Raw genomic sequence first — 17,627 nt, 5'->3', positions numbered from 1 at the left:
AATTCGGGGAGGGGGAAAAAAAAATAAAGGGTGGGGGGAGAAGGGGGTGCTGGGGCCCAGGGTGCTGAGAGCGAGGGGTCAGAGAGCGCAGCGCAGTCCGGCTCCGCGGGGGCAAGCGTTTAAGGTAAGTTGAAGGGAAAGAAGAATTGATCAAATCTGCTCTAATGGAGAAGCGCGATAGTAAATACTGGAGAGTAAAATGTCAAGACACCCAGATTGGAGAGAGACCCCCCCCTCCCAAATGCTAGAAACGAAGCCCTGTACGGCAGCGTGATACATTCCTCCTCACGAGACAGCGAGATACAGCTTGTTCAATTGGAAAAAAAAAAAGAAACAAAAAAACCAAAAACACAACAACAAAAACAAAACCAACAAGGACTGACAATTTGTGCAAAGTTCCCCACCGCTCACTGCTCCATGGATGGCAAAACTAATTAAGTTTTCTTCATTAATATAATCCTCCCCGTACCCTCACCAAAATAGTATTTTGGTCAAGTTAGGGCAGTTAAGGCATTTTGATGAGTAATTACAAGGTGATTGAAAATAGCTAACATTATGCCAATTTAGGAATAGCAGATAAATTACCGAAGAGCTTCCAAATTAATCACTTACTCTTATTATAAATGAAATGCCTGTTACAAGCATGATGCATTGAAATATAGTAAAATGACATGTACATGGTACATGTTAAAATGATCTTAAATAAAAGCTTGACATAGTTACGCAAATATACAGTACAAGTCCACAAAAATTCTTTAAACAAGTTGAGGTAACCTCAAACTTAAACAGTTTTAATACAATAAACCAGGTAGTAAAAATCTCCTTTTGAGAGCAGGTAAGATTACTTACTGACCGAGTTTAACTGCACTCACCTAAACAGCAACATTACCCGACTTTTTATATATAAAAACATGGCTTTAATTTATTTCTACATACTCTTCTACCAGCAAAAAAGTTAATGAAAAAAACTGACCAAAAATATATATATCTTTACAGCTATCAGCTTTTTGTATGAACCTCGGGGAAGGGAAAGGACAGCTTGCTGGGACGGGGCCGGGGAGGGGGGGGGACACAAACGTGAGCTACTGTCATTCAAAAGGAAATGTCATATTGCAAAGTGGCTGTTAGATACCTGTAAACATCATTAAGGTTCATTCCCAAACCCCTAAACTTTAGTTACTGAAATGTAAGTTTTGCTGATTATTCATTAATTGTTTCCATTCAGGTACGTGCTGCTGCTGCTGCCACAGCGTAAGCAAAGAGGTGCTTGTTGGAGAGTCAGAAAAATAAGGATCAACTGGACTTAAAACTGGTGCAGCATGTTCTGTTCTACACAAGCGAGAGTGGCAATTAGTAACACCAATTATGCTTCGTTAACAACAGAACTCTCTACCAGAAGCGGAGACGTTGGGAGTCGAGGATGATCTGTTCTTTGTGCAACCCCATTTCTGCCGGATCCCCCCGCCCTGGCGAGATGGGTTAAAATGCTGAAAGGACCTCAACTTTGGCCAGCTCGGCCTCTCGAGACCGAGGTAACATTTTTTTAGTTTTTTGTTTTTTAAAAAAAATAAAGTAGAATTATCCACAGCCAAAACATCCAGATACCAGGCCCATTATGGACGAATGATCTGCAGAACTTTTAAGATCACAGTTAAGCACCTGAAATCACAAAACACATTTGCATCCATATAACTTGAACTAAGTATGATTTTTTTTTCTTTTTTTTTTTTTTTTTGAAATTCCCAACTAGAAAAGGCTCCTAAGGCTGACACCATGGATGGCAAGAGCAGAATGTTTACAGCAGTTATAAATCTCCTGAAAACTGGAGCTCAGAAACACGAAACCTCAGCTATCACTGTTAACGAGACTATGCTTACGGAAGGTGTTCTGTAACATACCCCTTAATGAAGAGTGAACGTTTCTAGTGAAGAGAGTAACGCGCCCTCTGGTAGAGGCTTTACCTACTGAATCTAGTTTGAAAGGTGATAAAACCAAATTCTACTCCTTTTGAAAGTTAAGTCACATTTCAAGCGCAGTGGGATCGATCCTCCCCCTTTTTAAGGACAACGACAAAGCTCTGAAAGACATGCTTCAAGCCTTGAGCTTCTCCATTCCTTGCTGGCGGACGAAGACCAGTGTCACAGAGAGTGGTTCTTCACCAGGACTTCGCTCGCGTGGTGACGGGCAACGAGCTGGAGAACCGGCTGCTGGGATCAGGCGCGGAGGAAGAGAGCGATCCTGCCAGCAGGAAACCGTACGCGTGAGTGACACCGGGAGCTCGGGGACAAGGAAAACGTCAGATCAGTCTGTGTACTCGGCTACAATGGACAGAAGGACGGTGATGTCATCTGGTTTTCCCCCTGTAATAAAGGAAAAAAAAAAAAAAAAAATCAAACTAATTGCATCAAAGCACAGCGGGTCGGCTGCTTACAATCTGTGACGTTCCCCCACGGAAAGCTCTTGGAAAAATAAATACTGAAAAACCTGTTTTGTGTAGACAGAAAAGCTCTGCTTCCCCCACCTCCTTTCCGAAATGCAGCTGAGGGGAGCAATGACATTGAACAACAAAAAAGCGCTCTCCTTTGAAACCGTAGTGAGTTCAAGAATTATTAAAAGGAGTGCAGAACCCTCAACGTTGTTGTCAGCCACGCCAGCAGAAAGCCTGGTTCCTACCAGATGATTCCAGGAAGGAATTTTTCACTGAAAGAGTGGTCGGGCATTGGAACAGGCTGCCCAGGGAGGTGGTTGAGTCACCGTCCCTGGCTGTGTTTAAGGGACGTTTAGATGCGGTACTGAGGGACATGGTGTAGGGGAGGACTTTGTAGAGTGGGGTAGATGGTTGGACTCGATGATCCCAAGGGTCTCGTCCAACCTCAATGATTCTATGATTTAGTGTTTGGTTTTGTTTGTTTTGGTGCTTTTTAAATAAATGTACAAAACCCTGAGATTGCTTTGTTCCAAGCAAGATGCGATAAAAAAAGAAGTACCTTCTCAGGAATTTACTGTAAATCAAACAGCTCTTTAGCACCTGCTCCTGCATTGCTGCATATCTTTCTAGAAGCTACTGAAGATTTTTAGTAGTTGCTTTTCAAACCTGAACAGCAAGAGCAACACTGAAATCCTACAGAAACAGCTGAGAGAGGAGGTATTTTCTCCTGTCGGGAGTAAACCCACTCCCTTGGGGTTGGATCTGCAGTTTCATGACTGAACGACTGAGCTTTGTAGCACCAGGGAGCCTGAGCTTTACAGCTGCTGCCTCTACCTTTAGGGAAGATGCTGAAGGGTCTTGCAGGAAATCCTGCCCTCTTGATACAGAGATCATGAGAACACCTTCACTAGCAGAATTAGAGATATTAAAAAAAGAAAGGGAAAATGAAGAAAAGTGTTTGGTGGGACCCTGGAGTCTGCCAGGCGTCAGGATCTTTCTAGAGTGCAGGAAATAGAACCAGAGAGTTCAGGATGGGGACACTGATGGTACAAGGGTCAGAAATTTGAACCAAAAAAAAAACCCAACACCAAAAGGCAGGCAGAGTCTAAAAATACATCAATAATACTAGACCTTAAAAAACAAACCCCCAAACCAACACCCCCACACCACCCCCCACGGACCCGAATCCAATGAGTAAGTCAAGTACAGTCTCCCCAAGAGCCTGGAGAACATGAGTCAGGCAGGATTCCTGGGGCAGGAGTGTATATATTAGATTTTAAAAAAATAAAATAAAGTAAAATCAGCGCTCTGCGTTCCCTGCGTTCCAGCTGCTTCCCCACGGGAGGCTTCTGCTCAGCCAGGGCCTGGGATGACCCTGCGGCAGGAGCTGGGGTCCCTGCCAAACCCAGAGCTCTGGATTGGTGCTCTGCTGCCAACCACATCTCCTAATGCTCTGCTTTCCCATCAGACTGTGGAAGATCAGAACAGAACTTTGCTTAAAGGTTTCTCAAAGACGGCAGGAGTGGGAAGAGGAGAAAAAAAAAAAAACCCACCCAACCACCAAGCTCTTACCTCTCACATTCAATCCATTGTCACATGCAAACTGTGCAAACGGCGACATGTAAGTGGGATCATATGCCAGCTCGTGAGCTTGCTCAGCGATGCTTCTTGCAGTCTGCTGTATACTCTCATAGTTGGAGTTCTAAATTAACGAGGAAAACAGTTTATTCTTACAAGAAAGTAGTCTCCCAGCAGTTGTTTTGCTGCCGTGTGTCAGTTTTACAAGCCCCTGAGGCCTGACCTTTTTCTCTCCCCATTAGGGCACCAGTTACCACCTTCTCTTCCAGATGGAACCCTCACCATCCTTTAGGCTTTACAGATGGGGGGTAGAGCTGCAAAGCTTCACAACTGAAACCCAGAGCTCTGTTCCCCACCAGCAGCTCCAAGACTTGGTTTTGGAGGATTTATGGAATTTAGAAACTTGGAAGACTAATGCTAAGACTAAAGAGGCTCCCCTGCAGGACACGGGCTGCCCTTCCCTCACAACTCTGCTGAAGTCATTGTTTTACCTCAAAGGGGAAGTCTGACTTCTCTGACCTTCTCACCCAAACTGACCAGAGCACACTTGGGAAGAAGGGGCACTTTAAAAATTAGATGAGAAAAAATTTATTTAACCTGGAAACTTTCTACAGACTGGATTTTAGTGCCATGTTTTGCCTGTTTCAGTAACTCCGCTGCTTTACTCCAAGACTTTTCCTACTCAAGCCAACCACTGCTCTTTGTGTTTGTAACTATTTTAAAATGCCTTGTCATTTCAAGAGCCTTCCCCGCAGCTTGGGGAGGCATTTACGTGATTAACTTTTGGCTGAACCTCACGGGGGACTTCAGTGCCTTTTCCCAAACGCGCCAAAAGGTGGAGCTCAACTTTCTTCCACAAGGGAATTCCATCTCCAGCGTCCGCCCAGGCTTAAGGAAGCAAGAGGAAGGTGGGAACACAGCGGAGAGAGGTTTGATCTGGCTGCAGCCAAAGTCACAGCCACCCAGGTTAGTGACACCAGGCCCTTCCCAGCCACCACCGCATCCCCAGACATCCTCAACGCTTGTTGTCACCTTCACTACCCAGACTGAAGCCTCTGTGATGGCTCCTGCTGCAGAAGGGTCACATTTTCCATCCCGCAGCGCAGCTCTGCGCTTCTCAATGTCAGACCTGAATATTGCACCGAGGAGAGAGCAACAGCGGGGGCTGCAGGGGGGAAACACAGGGCTCTGCCTGATGCAGAGGCCTCTCAGACAGTTTGTCTGCAAGGACCCGTTCTCTGCCTGACCCCACCTTTCAGTTCCGTAGCTGCAGGATAAGAGCAGGCTAAATTTTTTGAAACCGCACTCTAATTCTACGTTAACCTCATTTGCATTTCATAACATCAAAATAGTTTCCTCAGGGAGGTTATACATATTGATACCTCCTAAGTATACTTGCCTTTCTGTAAGTAAATAGCCTTGAGCTAAATGTTCTCATCCAAATTAACATATTTTAATGTATTTTTACTATTTAAAAAGAACATTTGTGGTCATTAACCTGGAAAAGTTGCCAGGTACTTTTTTAGAGAACATTAAAGATGCACGCACAACCCACAATTCAGACAGCCCATGCTCGTTTGGAATTACTGCTTTACACATCTTGAGAAAAGCTTCAAATTATTTTTAAGCATTCAGCTCACCCCCTCAAATAACCTGGGAGAGAATGTACGATCTACAGCCTGCAAGTACAGATAAAATCCAAGGTGTGAGGAGCCTGGCCATGGGCAGCTCTTCCTCCTCACCCTCCCATCCCCTCAGTGACTCGGTACCAGCTGCAACTTGGGAAGTTTATGCCCAAGATGCTGCTTCTGGACTCGGCCTGATGCAGATCCAAGAGACAGTGCTTTGGGGTCAACGTCCCTTTCTACTGCTTACACATGGCATTCAGTGAAAAGCCTCTGAACAGTAGCACTACGTGGTGCATGTTTTATATATAATACAAAAGTTCTGTGCATAAGAAGTAATGGGATTCAAGTGAGGGATAACCAGCCCAAGAGGAGTGAGCGATCCAGAACACACACACACACACACTCACCTTCAGCTTTTTTAACTCCTGCAGAATCATGTAGTCAGGCATGTTGTCAAACAGCCCGTCTGTGGCGGTCAAAATAATGTCTCCGAGCTGGACATCAAAAGAAGTGCTATCGGCAGCGTCGGGGCTGTGAAGAGGACAGAGAGGTTAAAGACAAGGCCTCCAGCTTTCACCAAGGCACCGAGCAATGGCAAACCAGCCCAGGAACAGCTTTTGTCACTCACTACTCATGTGTTTTGCTGCAAAAGGGGAAAAAACAATCACTAACTGTGGAGCTTTTGCACCAGGATGGCTTGTCAAGAAAGCTACAACAGAAGAAGTGTGATTGCAAACAGGTAATGTTCCAGCTATTACACAAAGGATTTGCATTTAAAATTCCCAGATGAACAATCCTGCAAAGTAATCCGCTTCACAAGTGTATCTCCATGGAAACCATTAAGTAGAATGGCAGCTCAGGGCTTCCTTCTCACTCATCTTAAATATGTAAGAGCTGTACTTGAGAGGACAATTCATAACAGGAACGGCCAAAACACTTTAGGATTTTGAATCACTTTTGAATGCGATGGATTATGAAACGTCTGGAAATTGCTACCAGGAGACCGTGGCCGGTTGGTCCACTTACAGCTAATATATTACACAATGCCAAGAAGAGAAAATATCTATTTCAGTCATGAACATTGCTGTAAAATCTGATTCTTAGAAGCAGCATAATGACAAACCCTTCATTTTTAAAGATTCTTCAGGGGTCTTTAAGAGAAACTGCTGCAGCCCATGCCATTTGGCTACAACAAAAAGCAGAAGAGCTGCTTCCCTCAACTGAATTGTAGCTTCAGGAAGGTTAAGAGTCAAGACTGCCTGCCTATTCCCATAGATAGCCAAACTTAACATTTAACTGGGACAGCAAATCAAAAAAGAAGTACTGGAGAAGCGTTTAGACAACACGCATGAGTACTAATTAACGTCAAGAAGAGAGCAGAAACTAGCCAGAAAGCTATAATCATGATTCAGAACTGAAGTGTGGGAGCTCATTTATCTTGTGCTTTCCTTATTAAGTGATGACTCAGATTACTTTGCTTTCCTGACTTCCACTGGACATTATCAATCAGCCTCGTGCTTTTCTGTTCTGTCTTCCCATGGATGACAGCATCTCAGAAAAGTTAAGGTATTTATAGTTCTGGAATTTTGAACAATCATTTAATTTTAGCCTAATAAAGAGGTTAGATTATTTAAGGTTCTAGTTTCAGAGTTCTACCCGGGCTTCCACTCTGCAGTCTTATGATGAAGTAATAAAACCACATGCAAGAATGGGCAGGAGTTTCAACAACTTAAACAACATTTTCAAAAAGAGCTATTTTGCCATTAAAAGTTATAACATTTAAAACCTTTAAAAGGCTTTAAATCTCAAGGCTGATGCAGCATCAAAACCATAAGATGCCTGTTGCATTCCTTGGATACTATGGTCACTTTTTGAAGATCCCTTTATCATCCTCTTGTATTCAGAAGGGGCACATCACTTTAGTGAGTGTATAAGCATTAATTTGAGAGCTGGATTTTAAGACATACTTGAAAGCCGATTTATGTATTTTTAAGATATTTTATTTTACTGGTGAAACTTCACAAAGTCAGAGGATGGATCAGCCTGACATTCTTAGGGGAAAACACAAGTACAAGTCTGCCTTTGAAACGACTCATTTCTGTGAACAGATTGTCCTTTCCTAATACACTCATTTCCCAGCTTGATGTTCCGCCAAACAGTTTTTTTGCTCGTTTTGGTCAAATACAATATGCTGCGGGAAACACAGCTATTTGGAAACACAAGTTACAGTCACATGTCCCCTCTGCTCTATTCTTCAAGTACTCGCCTACCTCACTGCCAAAATATCTAAATTAGCCTACTCCAAAGCAGTCTCAGGAGAGCACAGACAGGGACTGGGAACGAAAGCCACCGATAAGAAAGGCCACTCGTGTGGGGTGAGCAGCATGAATCCAGCTGCAGTCTTCAGGCAGCAGCTTTATTCAGGAAGGTCTTTCTATGTGTGCACACACAGAGTGCACAGAATAAAAATTTACGACCCTCTCCCATCTTACCTGTCACTTAAGACAACTCCTTCTGCTTCTGGCGGAGCTATGGACAGTTGGAAGGGAGTGTTGAAGTAATGCTGCTGCTCGTCAGATCGATGGACTACTTCTCCTCCTCTGACCACCAAAAATCCAGAATCTCCCAAGTTGGCTGTATGTAAACGGTGACTTGTTCTGTCCAGAACTACTATACAGGCTGTACTGCTTCCTGGGAGCACAGAGAGGACAGGAACTGCAGTCAGCCTTGCACAAATTGGTTATTCTTTCACCGGTTTAATTCCTTAGTCAAATATTCCAATTATTCCAATATTTATCAAAGCTTACAAATCAGGACAAATGGAAATACTAAATAATGCCAAAGTCAATATATACTAAATATACAGAATGCTAGAAATCTTTGCGAGATAAACTACAGTTTTTATATAGAACTTATTTTTTCCTGCTTTGATTTTGGTAAACACATTATGCTGACAGATACCTGTTTTGTTCCACTTTATTTACAGTTTTCCATCCCAACATATGTCAGCACATTCTGCTATAGGACTGGATTTACAGAAGTCACATAAAATACTGAAATTCCGAAATCATTGAGCTAATAGAATTCTAGTAGCATCCATACAATGCCAGGTGCCCTCCACACAGTTTCACTCATCAGCTGTAAATAAATCACGCCAAGTAAAGAACTGCTTGCAATTAAGTACTAGGTATTATTGCATTACTCTTGTCAGAAGATTAAAATGCTTTTCTTCATAGTACAGCCCTGTAGAGCTATCTTTATGCTTGAAAAAAATAATCCCATCACATCTTCAGGAAACAAACTTCACAAGTTTAAAGAAAACATGTTTCAGAGACAAATACTATTCCAGATTAAAGTTAAGATAGCGTGGAAGAGTATCTGCTCATCAGCCATGCCCAGAACTACCCCAGCCATGCCTGAGGGCACCGAGGAATTCTTGATTCATTCACTGCTAAGAGGCCACCAACTGTGCTTGGTTGCAAGCCACAAAAATAATGTACTGCAAAGACACCCATTCACAGACCGAGTCCTTCACAGCAATCAGCAATCACTTCATTTCTGCAAACAGGACAGCACATCCACCAAAAGAACTTTCACTCCCAAAGAGGGTGAAATACAGCTAAAGCATTTCTTCTTGAGTGCTACCTCTAAGCTAAGTCCCTACATGACCAGCTGGTGAACAGTCTTCATCCTCCATCCTAACGTTCTTCCAGCAGGAGTTTCCAAGTGCAGCTCCATGTTGGACAGACCACAGGCTCGCACTGAGCTAAACTTACAACCAGGCTTGCTGGTGCAGAGTCCATTTCTTCTTGAGTGCTACCTCTAAGCTAAGTCCCTACATGACCAGCTGGTGAACAGTCTTCATCCTCCATCCTAACGTTCTTCCAGCAGGAGTTTCCAAGTGCAGCTCCATGTTGGACAGACCACAGGCTCGCACTGAGCTAAACTTACAACCAGGCTTGCTGGTGCAGAGTCCAGCTGGCTCTAGGCACCACCTATTCCAGATGGTGCTACCTCTAAGCTAAGTTCCTACATGACCAGCTGGTGACCAGTCTTCATCCTCCATCCTAACATTCTTCCAGCAGGAGTTTCCAAGTGCAGGTCCATGTTGGACAGACCACGGGCTCACACTGAGCTAAACTTACAACCAGGCTTGCTGGCTCTAGGCACCACCTATTCCAGATGTTTCCCCTTCTCATACTGGGAGATCTCTGCAATACACTCACACTTAAACCACTCTCTAGTGAATATATAGGACCTTCTCCACTCTTAGTGAATGGTAAGTCAAAGCAGTACCTTAGGAAAAAATCAGATTTTTTATGTGGCTGCGTCCAAGATTGTTCTGCAATACATGAACTGTGTTTAAATAAATGGCACAGTTTCCTCTCACTTCAGTCTTATTTTAAAATATTTGCTAGATGCAATTCTGACAAACTAGATGATCTCTATGGTCCCTTCCAACTCTAAAAATTCAGTGAAAACTAAGTATCGAGAGTTAGAGCACAAGAGCAAGGAAAAGTTACTGCCTAATGAATCCTCCTTAATGAAGTCCTCTCCCTTCACTTTAACTGAACTCTAAATGCTCATTGCTTTGGTAATTCTGGGGGTTTATTTCTACTTCTAAAAATACTGTTCTCCGTTAAAGGAGAAACACTAGGGATCATTAGTTTCAAATTCTAACTCTATTAGCAGAGTGTAACTAGGAGGCCATGTGTGGAATGCAGATCTTGTGACTCAGCATATGCTGCTTTTCAGAATTCGAAAGGTCAAGCCAAGCAGAGCTGCCTCCGTCTACAAAGCCGCGGCGAGAGCTCTCACCAGTGGCCCACTTCGTAGATCCCTTACAGCTACATCTGCTTTGCACAAATAAGCACTATTACACAGACAGAATCCTAATGTAATTACCGACCGCTGCTATTTTAGCGACACGTAAGGTCACTTCTGAGGTTCAAAACCTATTCTTTAGGCATATAATGCGAGAACATCTGTTCCGAAGCTCAGAAGACAAGTTAAATATAGCTTACACAGCACTCCTCTGGCAGAGGAGTTTAAGGTCAGGTGAGAAGCATGCGTATCACGCAGCGCAACGCTGTCGTGGTGCGTACAAGGTCACATGCCCTTTAAAAACGTATTCTGTTTTCAAGGTTGTCAGCTGAGGCCAAATGTTGCCTCTCTATCTGGCTCACTATTCAAGTTTGACACAGAATATTTTAAGCATCTACTTTAGTTTGCTTGCAAAAAAATCTGTAACGATTCCTTTCCCAAGAATTATAAAAACAATATACAGTACCAGTGATTGTATGATATAAGCTTTATATGCTTATATCATATAAGCATATGTGTTGACTTCAGTAACTGAAGTCAACCAATGAGGTTTAAAGTTCATTGGACATAAAAGGCAAGGGGAGCAGTAAGGCAAGGAACGAGCAGAACTGCATCCAATTATCGTCAGAAAATATTTTTGCTTGCATAGCTTAAGCAGAAAGCCACAACCAACCATTAAGAGTTTTCAAGGGAGAACAGTTATTTATACACCCGTAACAGAGAGGAGGAGTGCACACACCACGGTGTATTCTACTGCTCAACTTGTTTTGCAAACTCTCTGCAAGCACTGCTGAACTACCACCCCTCACACTTAGCCTTTTTTTAATATATATATGTGAATATATATACACACTTATGGCTATACACACATACGAGCACTTTGCATTACTGAATGAAGGTAATTTTTAAACAAACCTTGACAAACACACATAAGAAAATAAAGATACTACCAGGACAACTACATTTCTACATTATTTTTTTTTGTTAATTAAAAGATAAATGCCTGGAAATTCATCGTAGAAGCTGACAACAGATTTAAGCAACCTTGACTAAGCAGATGTCTAGATAACATACAACACAGATGCAACGTATATATTTTTGCTCTCTTACCAAGCAAAGGTACTTTGTTCTGCAGCAGCTCACAATAGCCCGCGGTGAGGATCCCAACAGGGTTACTGGGTACAAACCGTCCTTCTTTTACCAAACGTTCACACGTTCGCATGAGAGTCCCTGAGAACTGAGAGGGGTCAACCCCGTAGTCTCTCCAGCCGCCCACACCATCTGCCACCCCTAGGAGAGAACAGAAAACAAGGCTTAGATGGGCAGAAGTGGTTTCTGAAACAAGGCTTTTAATTTTCGACATCATTCATGATATTCAGTAACTAAAAAGTAGGACAAAGACCTTGCTTGAAAGACATTTTTGATTATGAAATAAAAAAAAAAGAGCATAAGCATTTATAAGATAACTTCTGACATCAGCTCCTTGACAAATCTCTATAATCCGAATTGCTGAAGGTAAATGTCTAATGCTGAGAACTCTGAGATGAGGCTGACTTCAGTAGAGAACAACGGGAAATTTGGAGGGAAGGAGGGGTATTCAATCACATCAACCCTTGATTAAACCATTAAAAAGGAAATAGAGTTTTTATTAGCTTTAAATAGGAAAGTTTTTAAGATTTTAAATAGGATAGAAATGATACAGAAATTCTTCCCTACTATTCAGCAGCCCAAAGTTTTTCCCTTAAGCTACTTGCACATACGACGGATAATGCTTTCTATTTGGTAATATCAATTTCTGTAGAAACCAAACTTCCATTTTAAAAGTGTGTTCAAAAAAACCCACGTAACCAACACAATGCTGGGACCTACCCCTGCAAGGATAGCGTGTCGCTTACAGCTTCAGCCAAGCAAGAGAATGAAAACTGACTACGATCCAGTCAATTTTCATTCAGTTATTCAAATCAACCTAGACAGCAGAAAATTACACCAATTCTGCCAAAGCTTGGGAAGCTTCTGAGCAACGGTAGAGGCAAATAATGAAGATGCACATAGAAAAGGGGGGTGGTCAGAGGGAGATAAACAACAGGTATGACATTCTGCTGCTCATTTGGCTAAAGTATTTTGAACTTCCTCAGTTGGCTTCAACGATAAACGTAAAACACTGTCCAAAGGTATTCATGAGATAAAAATATTTCTACTTGGAAATTTTTCCAAAAAATCTTTTTGATCCTCAACACGTAAGGGACTAACCATTTCTAGCATGAGTTTCTGGAACACAATAAAGCTAAAATACTATGTTCCTGATAAAAGGACAAGTAGCCAATTTCAGATTCTGCTGAAGAACAACAGCTTCCTCAGAAAAAAATGCCACTATCAGCAAAGGCATGAAAATTTGACTGAGAAGGTAAAACTAAGTTTGCCTCATCTACAAATGCCCTTCACACGGGACACCATCTGAAACTGAGACGGAAGGTTTAGAGCCGACCTTGGCACGAACTATAATCTGACAGGAGGTTATAGCCCAGATTCTCAACAGCCTATCAACATTAATCAGATTTCGCCCAAAAATAGTGCACAACCTTTTAGACACCTGCTTTGTCCGTTCGCTTTCTCAGAAGAATGCTATAGGAAGACAGATCCCCGTATTCACCTCTTCAGACCAGAGCCCGGGAAGAAGCTCATCAAAGCAGCCCTGACATTCTCGGAAATGCCTTTTCTGGTTTCACCAAGAACAGACTAATCCTCTCTTCAGAGGTCTCACAATTTCAGGTTAATGCTGAACTAACCCTTTGCTTTCCTCTGCTGTGCAGACAAGTCTAGAGTAAGATATTATTAAGAAAAAGTTCTAGATCTAGAACTTGAAACAGAAACTAAGCTTCATTTTGGATGACAATGCTCTACATGAAGCTACCACGAGTGGCTTTTTTCCCCTTTAAGATGAACACAGTCCAGATATACTTTCTTTCAGCTGAATACAGCACTGCTTCACTGACAACAGGGTTAAGGCAATGAAAAGATGATGTTTGACAAGTATTGTCCACAGCTTTTGGCTCCTGAGGTGGTTAGAAAACAAGCTCATCACCAGTTACGGAGTTCCCTCAAGCGATCTGTAAACCCTTTTTGTGTTAGTCTTCTTGGGAAATAGTGAAACAGAAATACTACAGCATTAAAATACAGTGCAAGAAAGCTGTCAGAGCAAGCACCTGGTAAGGTTAATTATCAAAACCAATTTCAAATTTTAAAGAAAAATAAGAGGATGCCACCTGATTGTTCACTTCTTACTCCAGGGCAGGAAAACTGAATCCATAATCATGGCACCGCACTTCAAACTCTATCTTGAGCCATGAAATGGCTTTGTCTGTCTGCCTTCCTGTCCGCTTTTTTGCAAGCTATAAACAGCTTGAAGCACGCTCTGCCAGCGCCTTCCAAAACAATCATCCTCTAGATGGTCCACAAGTAGGTCCTCTGCCTTAGCTTTGTCCCCTACTTCAGAGAACAGATTGTCTGCTTAACAATCAAGAGGACAGTTGTGTGTTCCTTCTCCACGGCTGGCACCGAGCAAAGGGGACCATCACGTTCACGAGCAGGCCCTGGGGTTTGCTTCCACTCCAACCTCCACGACAGCTCAGCAGCTCCCTCACTCATGGACCACCACAGGTTTCTATTCCTTGATCTTGCCCAAAATGGACAACGTGGGGTTTTTTTTGCAAAGGTTTGAGATTTTTTTCTCCCCTCTCTTTCTTTAAACTGTATCTCTTGAAGGTGATAAGTCAGTTCATTTAATTTAAGTTAAATGACCTTGTTGGCTCCCAAAGCATGGCTCACCAACACTGCCAGAGCAGTCAAATGCTTCCTCCTGCTCCGGCACCCAGCCAGGAATTACTGCTGCCCCCAAGATCCATGGCAGTGCAAAGGCAAAGCACATTCAAGAAGCCTGATACCACACACTGCCACCTAGAAAACATCCACCTTTTTTATTTTTGCCTTAAAAGAAGATGTTTACATTCCCTAAGACCTTTAGCCATCCTGTCCTACCTTCAGCACGGTTTTAAAATAAAATGGGTACCTTTACACTCAATATAAACCAAGTGGTTTTATGGGAAAGGAATAGTGTGATTTTAAAACAGACTGAATAAACCGCTATTGAAATAGATGAAACGTAAATGACAAGAAAACTTTGAGATACTTGATATACAGCAAACAAGGAGCAAAACTATTTGTGAGATCTTTCCAACTCCAAAAGTAGCAAAACCTGAAAACTCAACTCAAAAATGGACTAATTTTTACATAACAGCATGCTTTCCCCCTGTCCCCAAAGGAAAATTCAAAGGTACTGCTATTGGCGGCGTCACTGCCAAGGAATAATGCCAAGTTCTATTCATTTATATTATCTCTGTTTTTATGTATGACCAAAAAAACCCTGTAAATATTCAAAATAACTAGTTTTAACAAGGGACTATTCAGATTTTCATTTTCTCACATTTCACTGTAAAACATTAAATATTGTTTTCCAGTATCCACCATTTGACTTAAAATAACCATCTTACAAAATAGGAATCACAGGCCATTCAAGACAAACCGTATGGCAGAGAAAAAATGCTGAAATTCAACTGTAAACTACCCTTGATTTTTTCTAACCCAGTCAATTAAACAGAAAATTTTATAGAAATAATATTTCTTTGGCTATTCCCTGCCCAAGCCTATGCAGAAGTGACACAAATGTCCACGTGACATGACAAAATGCCTGTGGCCAGAGGAACAACTACCATAAATAAAACAATTGAAAATTTCACAATAAATTACTTCTAAAGAATAAATGCTTCTCAAGTGTTTAACTACATTATGGAGAACTTTCACAGTTAACACTCCACCACATTGCCTTCTGCTGGAAAATACGCAACTACTACTGCCAGATTAAATACTCACTGCATGTGTCAGTCCAAAAACTGGCTCTTTCTAACTTCTTAAAGATTCCGTGTATCAAGATCTCTCAGGGAGAGAAAGTTGCGATGAAGTTTCAAGTCAAAGCACCAGTGACTGATGCTGCAGCACTGACACCGAGCAAGTGAATATACTGGCACTGAAACTTGTTAAAATTTATTTCAAAATGCTAAAAGCACCTGGGATAAATACCAGATGAAATGCAAACGTGAAGCTGTTTTGGCTGCCAACACATAAGGTTAACTGCAGAAGCCCAGGGAACAGCCAGCCAACCCCGAGATGAGCGATATGTGCTTTTTCTTGCCCACTTTTGTAAGTCAGATCCAAATGTTCTATCCAGTTCAGAGCAAATATAAATCAAACAGGCTTAAAGTTCAGAACAAAACCACAATGCTAATCAACCCCTGTTTAATATGGTGTTATGAGGGGAAGTCCTGGCTAGCTGGCAAACTAACCCACCCACGGTCAGAGTCCAAAAGTATCACCCTGTCCCAAAAATCTCTTGAAAGATGGATACTTTCAAAGGTTGCATCAGCTAAGAATAATAATCACAGAGAGAAGCACCAGGCAGGCACAAGTGAGCCAGCAGGAATTGCTTTTGCACGCAACCACAATTAACTCTGTAAGACGCCCCACACATCCCACTGAACTTTAAATTTCTTGAGATCCTGACCTGAATTAGCACTGAATCACTGGTAAAAGAACATCAAAAGGATAGATTTGTGACCGAATCTATTTCGCATCAAACACAGAAGGCTAAAAAAGGTAACAAAGTGCAACCTGTTGCACTCACACAAGTTTGAAATAGGGCACCTAATTGTCAACATATCAGAACTGAGATAAACTGATAAGATTTCTTGTGTTATCAGCGATGAGATAAATCACACACCTCGGTAAATTATCCAGCCAGAGCAAGTCACACGCTCCAAGCCAGCGCTCCTAAAGCATCACTGGCAGCAGTTGTGGGATCACAGTGTTACAGCCAAACAGTGTCTCCTTCTCCCCCCCGAGTTTTGACAAAAAAATAACCTGGTTAAACACAAATCCCTGAAGGCAGACTGTGTGTGACTGATAACTAGTTACAAAAGGAAAGGTTACTTATTCACGCTATGCATTTTAAAAGTTACAGCAGACCTTAAACTACCATTGCATGAAATAGAGAGGTACTGGAAGAATAACTGGCCGTGTGATAATGAGGAACAAAAAAACAAGAAGCAAAGTGAGAGATAATATTGAAGGAGACTGAGGGAGAAAGAAGGAACTGAAAACATTAAATTGTGCATCTACTTCCAGGAAAAAGAAGTAATTCCTTCTTTCCCCTCCTCCCCCCTTGCTACAATAGACTGTTGTTCCTGGAACAGGTTTTTACCAGGTAGATCTCTTAAACATTTTATTTGAACCCCAGAAATCGCTCAGTGGATTTTGGAGCTACAGGAGAACACTAAACTGTTATTTATCTCTGAAAGTTTCGTAAAAGCTTCCCTACGTAGTTATAACCACTTCATCTCTCAAGGTGTTGAGCAACCCTGGAACTCATTTCGTAGCTGAACTGCTACTGATGGCTGGTGTTTAAACGCTGAGAAGGGGCAGCTACTGTGGAACAGACCCCAGCCAAGCTCTGCTGAAATTACTTACAGCCCCAACAATCCCAGGCTCACAATATTAACAGCACGGGTGAACCAAAGTAAGCAGCCTGAGATTTTTGCAACGTTTCCTGCGCCATAGGTATGATTAATGCTCACCTGCTGTACTGTGTTTGCTGTACTGTGTTCAGCTTTGCTCCTTCCCTTCTGTGATTTCTGACAGAACCTGCTTTTTGTTCAAGATGTACTAAGATGTGCGTATCAACAGAACACTGTCTGCTAGCAACGAGGATCAATAGCACTTACAATTAAAATAAGCATTCAATTGCAAATTCTGATCAGAATGCATCGCGTGCGATGCCCTTCCAGAAGCTGTGGTAAAGAAGAATAACCTGATTTTAGTTTCATTCTCGGAAAGAGAGCTACCACATTTCTAAGAGGTTACATTCAACATTACTTAAGAACAGCTCTGCTGACACTGGGATTAGCTGTATTGACAAGAATGTCAGTGAATAGAATGGTTAATGGGGATGCTTCTCAATAATTTGTAGTTTCCCTACAAGTGACAGTACTCATGCTCCCATGTTAAAAGGGAATTTCATTTGGTCTATTACAAACTAAGACACACACACATTTTTTTTTTTC

The 17,627-nt window shown here is 42.1% G+C and overlaps 1 protein-coding gene across 2 annotated transcripts in view; it reads right to left on the bottom strand.

Annotated features, from left to right (window-relative positions):
- Nucleotides 1–9: 9 nt before the first annotated feature.
- PPTC7 (PTC7 protein phosphatase homolog) overlaps nucleotides 10–17,627 on the bottom strand; it is a 41,930-nt gene continuing 24,312 nt past the window's right edge. The window contains exons 1-5 of one of the 2 annotated variants that reach the window (XM_014964269.1): nucleotides 11,569–11,836; nucleotides 8,127–8,325; nucleotides 6,042–6,165; nucleotides 4,001–4,130; nucleotides 10–2,360 (exon numbers count right to left, since the gene is read on the bottom strand). In XM_014964269.1, coding sequence (XP_014819755.1) covers nucleotides 2,302–2,360; nucleotides 4,001–4,130; nucleotides 6,042–6,165; nucleotides 8,127–8,325; nucleotides 11,569–11,824 — 768 coding nt within the window. In that variant the 5' untranslated portion in view covers nucleotides 11,825–11,836 and the 3' untranslated portion in view covers nucleotides 10–2,301. Of the gene's footprint in view, nucleotides 2,361–4,000; nucleotides 4,131–6,041; nucleotides 6,166–8,126; nucleotides 8,326–11,568; nucleotides 11,837–17,627 lie in introns of those variants that run through there. The other variant, XM_014964277.1, reaches the window with a different exon arrangement.

The sequence above is a fragment of the Calidris pugnax genome, unplaced genomic scaffold (genome assembly GCF_001431845.1).
Source record: "Calidris pugnax isolate Ruff unplaced genomic scaffold, ASM143184v1 scaffold32, whole genome shotgun sequence".
NCBI classification, from domain to species: domain Eukaryota; kingdom Metazoa; phylum Chordata; class Aves; order Charadriiformes; family Scolopacidae; genus Calidris; species Calidris pugnax.
This window is presented reverse-complemented; position numbering and strand designations above follow the sequence as displayed.